The sequence below is a fragment of the Dryobates pubescens genome, chromosome 2, assembly GCF_014839835.1.
Source record: "Dryobates pubescens isolate bDryPub1 chromosome 2, bDryPub1.pri, whole genome shotgun sequence".
Lineage (NCBI taxonomy): Eukaryota > Metazoa > Chordata > Aves > Piciformes > Picidae > Dryobates > Dryobates pubescens.
The window spans coordinates 29,590,561-29,604,847 of record NC_071613.1 but is presented as its reverse complement, the minus strand read 5'-3'; the positions used below and the strand labels follow the sequence as shown (position 1 = coordinate 29,604,847).

General features: G+C 39.0%; 1 protein-coding gene across 1 annotated transcript in view; it reads left to right on the top strand.

Annotated features, from left to right (window-relative positions):
• PPP1R1C (protein phosphatase 1 regulatory inhibitor subunit 1C) overlaps window positions 1-14,287 on the top strand; it is a 49,741-nt gene that overhangs the window by 15,944 nt on the left and 19,510 nt on the right. The window contains exons 3-4 of the mRNA XM_009899070.2: window positions 5,134-5,171; window positions 7,057-7,117. Coding sequence (XP_009897372.1) covers window positions 5,134-5,171; window positions 7,057-7,117 — 99 coding nt within the window. The remainder of the gene's footprint in view (window positions 1-5,133; window positions 5,172-7,056; window positions 7,118-14,287) is intronic.

Sequence of the window (14,287 nt, the reverse complement as noted above, 5' to 3'; positions counted from 1 at the left end):
TGCGCACCATTAGGCGAGATTTGGTGTAACAAAGGAAATTGCTGCCCCTACTCTCAATAGTAATAATGGATACTTGAATATTGAAGGACATAAACAGAGCAATGTAAATATAAATGGGATGATTTACCTGGAAAAAATTTTATGTGTTCAAACAGTTGATTCATCTGGCCTGTGGCACTTTATTGAACTACAAACCACTGGTATATAGTCAGGAACTAGTTGGAAAAAACTGCCCTTGATCTCTTGGTGATGGTGCTGTCAGTAATATGGGACCTTTCCCATTCTACATAACTGCAAATGCCTGGTAGAACAAGCATGCAAATGCTTGTGTGTATAGCAAATTCCTCTCTCCCTTATGTTTTTATTAATATTTCCTATATGAAACCTGCTATTAGTGTTCCCTGAAGGGCCAGGATGTAATTTAGATACTGATTAGTGTGTGAGATGCAGCAGAACTGCAATGTACTCACTCTCTTGTCAGCACTTGAATGAGGAGGGGAGCAGACCCTCCAGCTACATTTACCACAGCAGCTGGGATACTGGAGTTTAATGAGGTGCTTTTTGCAATGTGAAGATTTTCAGAAACACACTCATGCCAGGAGGGCTTACCAGGAGATTTTTTATAATTAAATGTACACCCATACTCCAGTCTCCATCAACAGATACAGGCAAAAAAAAACACCATCAAGGGAAAGTCAAAAAGTTAACTACATAAGCATTTTTTATGTTTGCCTTTTTGAACTGTTATCCTTTTCTTAACTGTGGTTTAGGAAAAAAACCTGATCTGGCAATATGTAGTTAGAACTCTGGCAAAAACAAAGCATTAAATATTTTTTTATCTTGTTTCACTTTGTGAAGGAAAGGAAAAGTAGTTTTGATATCAGAAAAAAAACCCCAACATATTATGAGAGTCAATTTTTAAGTCAGATTTCAATGAGTTTGTTTCACAAACTCAGCATTTGGTTATTTTTTTTCACCTGTTTTGAGAAAAACCCATTGTTCACAGACATAGCACTGTTTGGCCATGGAGACGTTTCATCAGAACTAATGAAATGAAACTGGTTGAACTGTTTCATAGCAGAAGCATTATCTGACTTGTCTGTAGCTTGAGGTGTCCTGCACTAGTGTTTGCATGTGAAAGATTAGATCCTTGCCTCTGTTCATCTAATTTGCTATATCTATTGGCAGTGTTTATATGAAGATAAGGCTCCCGACTGACAGTGACATTGTGTCCTTAAAGCCTCTCATCATGCTCATTTCTTTCAGATGCAAACTATTTTTGTTTAAACATTCTTTGACTAAAACCTGTTACAGGCATGCAGCTCATGAGCTATTTCCACTATTTGAGCAAATAAGGAGCATTGTGTTTATTAGTTTTAAGGACAAATTTCAACACTATATCAGAAGCTAACCAAATCCAAAGCTCTGTCTGCTCCACGGGATTTTTTTTATCTTAAACTTGTCACCTTTTTTTCCCAAGGAAAATTCAAACTCTCTACAAGTTTTGTTTCCATCAATGATACCAGCCTCTTACTGAGTTTCCTTTGTGTAAAAGCATACCTTTCAGACCTGTTATGTTTTTCTAGTGCCTGCCTGAAACTCAACAGAAAAAGCTTTTATTTGCTCTTGGCAAGGGGAAAGCAAGCAGAGTACTTAACTGGATGAGATAAGCCTTTGCTGGATGACTCCACTGCAGAACCCATGGGTCATATCTGAGGCCAAGTCTTTTAGAATAGGTCACCTCTTTCCCTGCATAGCTGCTCCAAGTGCATTAACATTATCCAGTGGGAGAAGAGAGGCAGATGAATTTTGATCTTACTCTTTAACAACCACAAGGCTTCCCCCAGCATGGTCACAGTAGAGACTCCTGAAAAAAGCAATCAGCAACATCTAATGGTTGTCATCCTGGCCTCCTTTCACTCGATTCTTTTCTGACCTCATATAATAACATCTTTGGGGCAGCTCAGCTTATTTAATCAGCTTGGCCAGGTGGGATGTGCTGTTAAACATGCAGAAGAGCTCTACTTACACAAGCATTTGGAGACGAATCTCTTGGTGTTTCTTCCCCCATATTTCTGTAATATAGCTGGGCCAAATCTTGAAGGCTTCACTGCAAATGGGTGAGATTTTGCTCTGGGTAAAACTGAAGCTTAGAACTCTAATACTGATAGGGGCTCTGTGCAGGGAGATGGACTTTCAAATGTGTCTCTCCTTAAAGAGCTAAAGCTTCATTTCAGAAGGTCTGTTACACATCTGGACTGATAGAAATATCCCTTAGACTGAACCTTTCATTGATGAACACAGACAATTTCTCTTCCTGGGGAAGGAAAAGCCCAAACCCCTGTTTATTTGCCAGGTACTGGTCCTGTATACGTGAGGTGAGGGTCATGCTAGCCTCAACATTATTCACCCAGCAAGGGGTAAAATCCTCAACTGTTTTTTCTTTCCAGCACAGGTGTAAAAAACTTCTAAACAAAGCTTCAATCTTATTTTTAAGTACCCCAACTGTCCAGTAACTTGGGTATGTACAAATCTGTTTTCAGTTCTTTGTATGATTCGTATTGCATCACTTTAAAACAAAACCACCAAAACTGTCAGGAAATTACTTGAGTAATTAGATTTGTGTTAGCTAATTAGAGGAGCCAAAAATAAATTAAACTGGAAATACAGGTATATTGTGTTCTGTGAGCAGTGTTATGGTCTGTGAGGGAGAAATATGGAGCATCATTTAAAAGATTCCTTCTCTCTTGGCAAACCTTTAGGAAGAAGTTACCTATTGAGAGCTTGGGCTTTGTTTCATATATGAGAAAAATAGGTGATCACTTGTGCTCAACATTCTCTGCGGTGTATTTGCCAGTTACAAATATGATAAGGAAATTTCTCATTATGCATAACTGTGATTTTTTTGTGTGAGCAGAATCCTGACTGCACAGCGGTCAATGGGAACTGAAGAATGTTGAGCTCTTGACTGAGCTCCAGCTTGCACTGCACTCCTGCTCTGCTCTCTGTCACCACTAAATTCCTCCTTTTACTTTTATTACAACCCCACTGTTCCTCTCTCTTATTACTACCTCAGCTACTTCTATGTTCCGTCTCCCCCTTGCCTCAATCTATGGCACTCAGGGTTCTCAGCTTTCTTGTTCCCATTCCTTGTCACCTCTCCTTAAAATGTATACTCTCCATTGAGACTTTTTCATCAAAATACCTGTTGAAATACCACAACACGCAATGGTCTTTCTCTCCTCAAAAATAAATGCATGCCAAAATGTAGCACTGACCAAACTGCATCTCTGATGAACTCTACCTTTCCCTTCATCTGACAACTCACTTGAAACACCTCATGTCCTCAGAGGTGTCCTCAAGTCTGACTCTTTTGCTCCTTCAGTTTTATTTATGATCTCTTTTTAGTACATTTAGAAACCCGTCCATGTAATTTTGTAAATCATTCTTAAATTTTCATGTTTGATGCTTATTCACTGGCATTATTTGCCCTGCGGATATGAACAATTTCTCTACCTCCATAGAGGACTAGTTCTTGTTTCCAGTGTTGCCTGTCATAAAAGTGCTTCTAAATGAAAGGAAAGACTGGAAACTTCCAGTTCTGTAGGCTTAATGTCACCCCCACTAGGAACACTAAGTGTGCAAGCCCAAAGGATTAGAGCTGTGTGCATCCTTAGGAAAAAAGACCTGCAACCCAACAAAGCTGCCTATTGCAGGTTTTGTTCCTTATGCAAGCCTCAGATTGGATTTTCAAAACACATTTTTCGTCTGAGCAAGTTTAGAATTTCAGGAAGTAATGGGACATATTTCACTTTTCATTGTTCTCTGCTGAAAGTTCCTGAATTATTCAAAGTTCAGCCTCAAAAAAAAAAATTAATAATAATAAAAAATATCCAGTGTTGTGTCATTGAAGTCAAAGGCTGTTTGTTATACTGATAAGAAAGATTACAAGCACATAAATAATCACCCATTAGGCCAGCCTAACTTCATACACTGAAGTGGTTTACAAAGGCGAATAGATGCTCCTACACTTAAATAGACACTGCTATATTTATTTACAGGTAAGGAAGTCAAGGAAGAGATTAGTCACCTTACCAAAGTTCATAGAAATGTCAATGGCAGGAACTGGCCTCCTGATTGTCCTGTCTAATTTAGTATCTGTGGGACCATGCTTTAGTAATCAGCACTGTTTTCAACTACCCTTTTTAACCTTGCCTATAAGTCATTTGAATGCCTTTCCTGTGAAGATATATGGGGAATATATACATTGAAAAATTATGGCAAGGCAATTAATGTTTGCAAGATGCACAGATGCAGTGGTAAAGAATACAATAGTCTGTCTGCCTGGACTGCTTCTTCCCCTCACACACAGCATACCACAAGCAGCCAGCATCTGGAGAATAAGTTAGATAAAGTGATATGGCCTAGATCTAATTCTTTCCTCAGACCTACATTTACAGGTTTGCAACACCTCAGTGGAAATCACACGTTGATGTCTACATGTGGAAAATTTTAGAAGGGGCATTGGTACAGTGAGAAACTGAGGTATCTGTTTTTAATGGCATTTTATTTTTAGCGCTTCAGACTCCTATGCATCAAAGATCCTATATGATCTTTGTCAAATACTTGGAAAATTTTCTGGCCATTAACCACATCAAGACAGCAGTAGAAAAATAATGTCATGCAAAACCTGAATAAATGCAACAGTTAGGAAGATCTTGACCGTCCTCAGATTCTCAGAGATGCTTATTTTCAGTGGAAATCTCTAATACTGACTGCTTCTATAGTCTAAACCAAATGAAGACCACAAAATGATTCCACAATAAAATTCCAGGCTGCAAGCCTGGTCAAAGGACCTGCTACTAAAGGCACTCCATCACTTGCTGTTTATTCACAGACAAGAAATAGGAATGAAGTGTTTTAGACTCAGTGCTTATGCATGAATGTTGATCAGGGCCTGAGAATGCTGATCTAGTTTCCTGAGACACACAAAAGAGAAAGAAAAGCTGCAAATCTGAAGGCTAATTTCTTATTGATAGTAGTCCTGTAGGGTTCAGGGCAGAGTCACAAGGGCTAGCGCTGAGAAATGCTTTTGTACTAACTTCTCGCTTTCCATATCTTTTCCTCCCCTAGAAAAAGATGAGAAGAGAACAAACATCTCACAGGCACAGGTAAGTGATTTTTAAATTCTTTGAAAAACATATTAATTGCTAAAGTAGGTCTGTTTTTAAAACTGCTTTGAAATGCAATGATTCATTCTGGTTAGTGTTTTCATTTACATCATCACACCACTTCTGGTATAACCTAGCCTTTCAAGAATAGCTGCTTTCCAACCAGGACTGTATGAAACTGTGCTGTGTCTCAGCTCTGACAGCTCTCCCTTATCCCTGCAGCAGCACACTGGGAAAGGCAATTTTCCCCTCTGTCTTGCTCCCACGCACAGGCAAATAATACTAAACATGGCCCAAGGTGATCCTGCCAGATCAGGTCATCCAGCATTGCTTTGAGTCTGCAGATCACTGCTGGTCTATAAAAGCATTGAAAAATCCTCTTTCCTCTTCCCATTATCTGCCAAGCCCACAGCAGGCAGCACATTGATGTTTGCACAAGACTTAAAAGTTGGCTTCTTCGATCTCATTTCCTAACCTCCCCTTGCATAGCTCCTGCAATTCACTTATCTCTTTCTCCTTTACCTGTTGCTCAGAGAAGTAGACAGTGCTTTAAATAGCAGTAGGGAGGTATTGATTGGTTCATATTTGGACTCATATAGAGACTTAAAAAGATTTACTAGGGCAAGAATCAACATCCTATCCCCCAGTGTTTATAAATAGCTTTCTTTTTCAAAAAAAGACAATATTTTATTTATAAATGTTATCATTCCATCCATTGTGCTAAGGCAATAGGATCAGCTATACTTGTGTGACAGTGGTTTTCCTCTGTGACAGTGGTTTTTTAAGGGATGTCTCAAATGTTTCTTGAAGAATAGGTCTGATTAAAATTCAGAGTTTATAGACCAGGCAAATTACTCAGGGGAAAAAAACAAAAAGGGGGCATTTTTTGCAATTATTTGGGGAGAGGCGACATCACTATGATCAAATACAGCTAGAAACTTATTACATGAGAAAAAAACCCAAAGCTTTCCTACACATAACTCTTTTTAAAACCTTTTTTGTAAGGATGCAGTATGGTGTTTCTGTCTTCAAAAGCTAGCTATGTGTGTGACCTTATGTAGTTTTATTATCCTTTCTATATGGACATATTTCATGTTGGTGTAATATGAATACCAGTTTAACTACTTTGATATTGGTCTGCATTAGCAGTGGAATATATTCCACCTTTTTGCTAACTATACATTAGAATAATTATACTACTATAACTCCATAAGTAATTTCACTATCATTATTTTGGCATAATTTCTCTTTTGTGCATAGATGTGATTTGAGGGTCATAAAAATTTAACTGTCTCTAAATATATCACTTAAATCAGGCTCAGTTAAATTCAGGTTGCTGAAATTGTTCTTTTAGGAATAATAGAGCACATTGAAAGAAGTGCAAAAGGTGGAATCTTGCATTTATTTATGTAAAAATGTATATATTAATAATTTCAATACTACCTTACCTATACAATCATTTGTTACCCTGTATCTAACAGAAATATTGTTTAATGTAAATTCTCCATTTTAATATGTGCAAATATTTACTTGCCTTATGAGAATCAGTTACATTGATTGTTAAAAGTACAGCCTCTTAATTTACGCTTTAGACTATATATTTTCAGAGTGGTAATTTCCAGTAGCATTGGGTCTGTTGTACCTGAGAGCCATAAAAGCTATCCATTAAACATTTTTGTCTCCATCTAATCTTGGTTTTCTCAGTATTCATGAAAGCCCAGGAGCTAGCATCAGATCTGTACAGTATCATTTTCTGAGAAACTCCTTGGACTAGTGTGTGCACCCTCTGAAAGCAGCTGTGGGGCAAGACCCAGAGCTACCATGACAAGAAAACTCACTTGGTGCCCATCTCTTACTGCCTGTCTCTGTGTTTGTCCTTCCACAGTCCCAGAATGCTTCTCCCAAGCAGAGGAAGCAGAGTGTCTTCACCCCACCCGCCCTCAAAGGTACTGTGCAGGTACTGTCTCGGCCCTTGCCCTCTGGCCCTGTGTCCTGTCTCGCAGGGAAAGCACCACCACTATCAGCAATAGCTCCTCTGCCCATGAGCAGCAGCACGCCTGGAAAGGGGTCATGCTTAGCCATTGATCTTCTCATACTTTGTCTGGCACTGACCACCTATTTATCCCCATCACAGAATCTTGCATCAGTGGCATTATTTTTTTAATAGATTCTTTAATTGCCAAGTCTTGATACTTTTATTAGTTTGATATAGCAGATAATTCAATGCCAAGCTTTGAAGAGAGCTCCTTGAATACATATATTTTATGAGTGCTGGCCTCATATAGCTCTCTATTTACTTCCCTTTCCAGGCAGCTGTGAAAGGAGGAATAGCCAACGTTTGGGGCTGAGTGTCTGATTGTAGGAAGTGTGAAGCCTTTCTTGCGAGAAATCTCAGTAAATGTTCAGAGGGTTTACATGCTTTTCAGGAATGAACATAAAAGCAGCAAGAATATTAGCTGTGAACAAAATAGCTACATTCAAGGCTTGTTCCTCAAATAACCCAGAAAAGAGTCTGACTTGAGGTGCTTGCAGTGAAGCAGGATCTATAGTGTTCATCAGCACTTCCGACTGGCACTTGTCAGTGCAAGATTATTTTCAGACTGCAGACCAAAGGCTGTCCTGCCAGGCGTCTCTTAATAGATATCAGTTTCCATTCCTTCTGCTTAACACAATTTATTACCTGGCAAGTAATCTGGTAGGATATCTGATTTGTTGGATGAAATACTGCCACTGTTAGGTAGTTTACCATATCAACCAGTTCCACATATCCAGGTCTATAGCTTCAGTTCTCTAGTACTTGTCCTAGCAACAGTTAAAACATCACTCCGGTGCCACACAAGACTTACTATCTGTTTGTCAAAATGGGCTAAAGCTTGTGTCCTGGACATTAGAAATAATCTTATTTACAGTCAGTTATGTGGAAGTGTGGAAGGAAAATGTTTGCATGGGTAGCAACAACATCTGTTGTGACCTATGGGTAGCAATAACATCTTGCTTCTGTATTATTTTGTTGTACAAGCCTTAACTAGCTACTGTGCAGATGAAGTGCTCTGTGCAACAGGTCATCATAGTTCCTCTCAAGGACTGCAGTGTTACTTTTATACCCTGCTGAGACCTGGGGAAGTATCTGTCATAGTTTGCTTCTGCATCAACTTGTTTCCAGGGAGCAGTAGGAAAGTATATGATTCAAGTTAATTACAACTAACCTGAAATATCTGGTAAACAGAACAAAGCCAAGCACAGAATAGTTCTTCTCAACACATTAACACCCTAAACTGCACAGTAATCCCAGATACACCCAAATACACAGGTGAACAGACCTGGAAATTGATAACCTTTTGTATAAACAGGGTTGATTGCTCTGGATTTACCCTACTGTAAGTGCAATAAATACTATCCCTTTTATTTAAAAATTGCTTGAAGTAGAAAATTTGTCATTCCTTCTTCTTCATTATTATGAAAAGATGAATGTTATTTTGTTTAAACTAAGAGATTAGGAGGCAGGTGTAGCAATATGAAATACACAATGCTATGAAAGCATTACTGAGAAACAGATGCTCTTTAATGATTTGAATTATTCTAATTTTATAGTAGATAAAGATAGCAATATTCAGCAATGCTTTCAGAATAACAGACTTCATAACTGCAGACTATTCCCACAGCTTTGCATGTGGATTGTTTCTCAGTATAGTCACAATATAGTACTCAATATACAGTAAAGAAAGATTCTGGATGCTGAACCTCTTTTCTCTACACCGCCCGTGGCTGCTCCATATTCTCTGAGGTTGTTTCCAATGGAAGGTGGGAATAGACTGTAATCTAGTGCCTTATATTTTAGTATGGAGATAATAAACCTGCATAAAACAGAGCTTGCAGTGGAAAAGAGGGGAAAACATTTTTGTTTGATAATTTCTCTGGTATTTTACTAGTTTTCACTTGCTGTTAACCCAAAGTTCCCAGAAATAAGCCAAACTTACAGGTGGGTGCAGAGCTTGGAAGCCAAGACAGGAGTCATGTGTGGAGAGCTATGGGAGATACCAGTGCTGTGGCACAAGCTTTGCTCTGTGCTTGCAGCAGAGGGGGGGTCAAGAGAATCCACGGTAAGAGCTGCACTTCAGCCTGACTCAAAATCTCCAGGTAGTTCTTGAGATTATGATGTTTTCTTTGTATGAAAACATTTTTGCAGTACTTCTTGCAAAATTCCTGAAATAATTACAAAAATGTGGGAGGGACAGGCTGCTGGATTCGTGAATTCGTGGCTAAGAAAGAGAGAAAGGGCAATAATAAATTGACCTGCATGTTGTGGTGAAAAACAACATATGAAATTCTTACTATGGTTGAAATGAGAAGAACCAACATCAGACAAAAATGATGACCAGTTACAGTGCCAGGGCTATAGTACATATTGTATGGAATATGCAAACAGATGAAAATATATGAAATAAATGAAAATGCAGTAATGATGAGGTTGGTTCTATCATGGTAAACGTGGAGATCAGCTTCTTACTTAAATGTGGGCATGGTTCTTCCCTCTGCCATAGCACCTGAACTGAAAGACAATGTTATTATCTGTCTAAAATCACCCCTAGATATTTTGGTTCCATCCTTACAATGGCTTGCTCTAACCTGACTTAGGTCTGCAGTTGCTGCACTAAGCTGTAGCAAATTCATGTCTGCAGAGGCAGTGTCATGTTATGGTGCAACAAGTAGGTTCTTATTACCATATATTTGTGTGTACTTTGGCTCCTGCTTTTATTTTCCTAAATGAAAATGTATCAGAGTCTCCACTGATGGAGCAAATAGCTGACTCATCTCAGAGCATTGTTCTTTTTACTGGAATACAGTGTGCTGGAAAAATCAATGTGAGAGCTATTGATTTAAGTGGTAATCTGGAGAGCAAATAAGACAGCAAACCAGATAACAGCCCAGTGCAACACTCTTGTTAGTGTTATGTTACCAAACCTAATGGATGTCAAAGAGGTTTCTCATTTTGCTTTGAAAAATATTTTTTCTTCTATACCTTCTATACTTATGTTTCTTAATTCCACACTCTTAGGTAGCACACAATGATGACAAAAATCATTATCTGAAGATTGCACCAAATGAATCCATCAAATTTTCAGTAGGTTGTGATTTACCTCATCACATTTTTTTGCCAGGTAGAGCAGCACTCTTATCTGAGGATTCATCACCTTTATTTCCCCCATTTGTGATACATTTTTTCTTCTGTTACTCTTGGGCTCTTTTGTCTGAAATTCAAATCATCTTATCCTTCTGTAGCTTCCAATGATCCAATATGCTAATCTTGAATCTCCATCACATTCTTTTATTTTAAGCTGCTCTTCCATGTGAAGGTTGACTTGAGCCTCCCTATGAAAATTACCACAAATTAATCAGAGGAAAGTTTCTCAATTTGAAGAGTCAGGAGTATTACCTAAGGCAATAGTTTGCAGTCAGTTCTCATTGTGTAAGGCCTGTTTCTCCTATTTACTGATCTGCTTCTTGTTCTGTGTGCCAAAAATGGGAATAATCCTGTGGTCACTTTCCTCTGTGTCAAAGTGGACACCAAACTGTCTTAGCACAAATATCCATCCATCCATCCATCCACAAATTACATCTTTAGAGATATCTTGATTATTTTAATCACTGGGTTAAAGCAGCTCCTGAAAGTGTTCTTGAATTTCTACCCTCTTCCCCTCACACTTGCCAGAGAAGTCTAAAATGTGACAACCCTCTCAGGTAGAGAGGGACCAAGTGGAAATCACCTTAGACTACAAAGGCAGAGGCAGATTGCACTTATCCCAGGTAATGCTGTTTCCTTGGCATCTCATTACCACTTGAAAATCAAAAGAGCACATTTGATTCTCAGGGTTACAACTGCAACTTTCCATCACAAGGCACACTTTGTACTGAGTCAGGTTTTCTTTACCTACATTGTCACATTTTCGTTGGTATCTCAGTTCATCCTTGAAAGGAAACATAGACTGAAGTGACAGGAAGCAAGGTTTACAAAGACAAACATAAAACAGCCTGAGCAGTTCCCAAACCTGCATTGCACCCTAGAGCTCCCATATTATCTACCAGCTATTGCTATTAATACTCGTAGCTACTGAAATCCATCAAGGTCTCCCACTTTAAAGGAAGTGCACGTTACTGAGTGGTTTGAGGATTTTATTAGAATAGAATAAACCAGGTTGGAAGAGACCTTCAAGATCATTGCATCCAACCTATCATCCAACACCACTTAATCAACTAAACCATGGCACCAAGCACCCTATCAAGTCTCCTCCTGAACACCTCTAATAATGGTGACTCCACCAACTGCCCGGGCAGCCCCTTCCAATGGGCAATCACTCTCTCTGTATAGAACTTCTTCCTAACCTCTAGCCTAAACCTCCCCTGGTGCAGCTTGAGACTGTGTCCTCTTGTTCTGGTGCTGGTTGCCTGGGAGAAGAGACCAACCTCCACTTGTCTACAACATCCCTTCAGGTAGTTGTAGAGAGCAATAAGGTCACCCCTGAGTCTTCTCTTCTCCAGGCTAAGCAACCCCAGCTCCCTCAGTCTCTCCTCATAGGGCTTGTGTCCCAAACCCCTCACCAATTTTGTTGCCCTTCTCTGGACACCTTCCAGCAAGTCAACATATTTCTTAAACTGAGGACCCCAGAACTGGACACAGTACTCATGGTGTAGCCTAGCCAGTGCAGTGTACAGGGGCAGAATGGCCCTATTAAGACTCTACTGATGTGAATGTGTGAGAGGTCAAGGAAGCAAGAAATCTTCACTCATCTTAGTGAGGTTATTTAGATCAGCCTTAAGATCCAGCTGATTTCAATGAGCATTAAAGAAAGTTTGTGCAGTATTCTGAGTTTGTTGGACCACCATTGCAATGTTCTGCCATCAAATCATAATTCTTTCTCTACAGAGGTGAAAGGTACATTTGACAGTTTTTCCTTGCAGCCTTTTGGGAAATACATTCTTTAAATTCCCCTCTTAATGCATTTTTCTTTGCATAGAAACAAAGGTGTTTTTTCTTGAGCTAGGCCCCAGCTACAACATTTGAAATGGGATTAAATCTAAGGAACATTCAAAGACATCCTTTTGGTTTGGCTCATTAAAACAACCAAGACTCACTGACTGTTCCCAAAGTGTTCAGACCCAGGGATTTGATACATGCATAATTCTAATATTTACAATCATGGTTGATATTAAATGAGCTCCTTTTAGCTTCTGCCATGAATTTCAGATGCTTGGCTTGTTTAGTGCCTGCTTGTTCTTGTCTCCAAAGGAAATAACATGCAGAATAAATGATTAAAATCATGATGTCCCTCCTGAAATATGTAATTTATTAGAAGTAATTAGTACAGTGTGTGGCCCTCATCCAAATTTGTAACCCCTTAGGCCAGCTTGATGGTGTCTGATGCATCTCATTACATTGCGACTGAAGGTTAACCAGGAACACAGAGAGAGTCTGGAGACATAAAAGATTATTGTTAGTGTGATAAGTGCTGAGTTTGGAGCCCAGGAGAATCATTGTGGAACAAAAATCTCAGGCTAAATTCATTGTGGAACAAAAATCTCAGGCTAAATTTACTTCAAGTGGCAGAGGAATGAGGTTTGTAAGTCTTAGGCAGTGACTACAGAAACTTGTCTTGATTTACAGGCTGACTCTTATATGACAAACTCTCTGAAGAGTTTCTAGCAATAGATAAACACATCATAAGAACAAGAAACACTGTATTATAGCAGAAAGGAAAAAAAAAGACTGTCTGTCTTTGATTCCTGCTTCATACACTGGCTTAGATATATCTTTTAGGAAGTTAACATTAGCCACAATATAACACATTTTACAGTTTTCTGCACATCAAGCCCAGGTTTGTGAAAATTTACAGGGCGCGCTGGTACTCAGTCAGGACTTTCTTATATGGGTAAGTCACTTTGACCCAGGGTATTACATATTCCCAGTCTCTCCAATGATAATATTTTTATTTCTTTTTCTTTTTCTTTTAATATGATTGTGCTGCACATGAATCACGAGTGCAAGAGAAGGAGATGTTGTTCAGCTGTTGTCCCACTGTATTTCATACTTCCTTTTTCCACTGAATAATGAGCTGCAGTAAATACTGGGTAGATGGCTAGGATTGCTCCACTAAAAGCAGGAACTATCCAGTAGCTGAAGGTCAGGACTCTAAAGTCAGGACCGTCTTCCTCTATTCCCTTAACAGAGCTGTGGTGTTACTGGAGCAGCATCTTTTCTTTAGTCTGGTGACACCCATTCTTCAGGTGATTTCTTTGAAGTAGAAGATCTATGTCAATATGTTATTTCTAAGGTAACAGAAGACAAAGCTCTGTTTTGTTGTTTGTGTGTGCTACTCTTTTTTGCTCATGTTGTGATGTGAAAAGGTGCCATCACTGCACGTATCTTCATGAGTGGAAGTCTCCCATCTGCCCAAAATTCCTGAAGCACTGGGAGAAGAAAATTCATGCTGCAGTCTTGTATCATTACATGTTTTCCTTTTGCCTAACCAGGTCACAAAAGAAAGGTGCAATTCTATTTTCAAAACAAGTTCTTCTCTTGATATATATATATATTATTCTCTATATATATTATTCTTACTCACATCTTAGTCAGACTGCACCTTGATGCCACCACACCACTTAAGGTAGCATGGCCTTGAACAAATTTCCTGCCTATCTTTTCCAAGATACTACCTTCCAGTGCTTGATGTCTTTCCTTCCCCAGACTTGCACAGTAGCATGATGGCAGTGGATAGAATATAAAAAAATGAATAAATAATTGAGCTAAATTAATTAGCAAATCACTGAGTTGGTGAATAGGAGACACTAGATTGCTGCCATCTCAAGTTTAGTTGGCTGCAACCCTTCTACTGCTGCCCAAAAAGTTGACAGACGCTGCCATAGTCTTTATTTAATTTCTTACTGTTGGCAGATCTGAATACCTTTCGTTTCACACAGCTGGCAGCTTCTGTTCCAAAATGGTTCTGGCCTTGGCTGCAACAAATACCAGACTACCTTTAGAGAGATTGAGGTGTTCAGTGGAGATTAAGCTTGACATCTGTTCTACAGAAAAACCGGGAGGTTTGTGTTATAACTTGTCA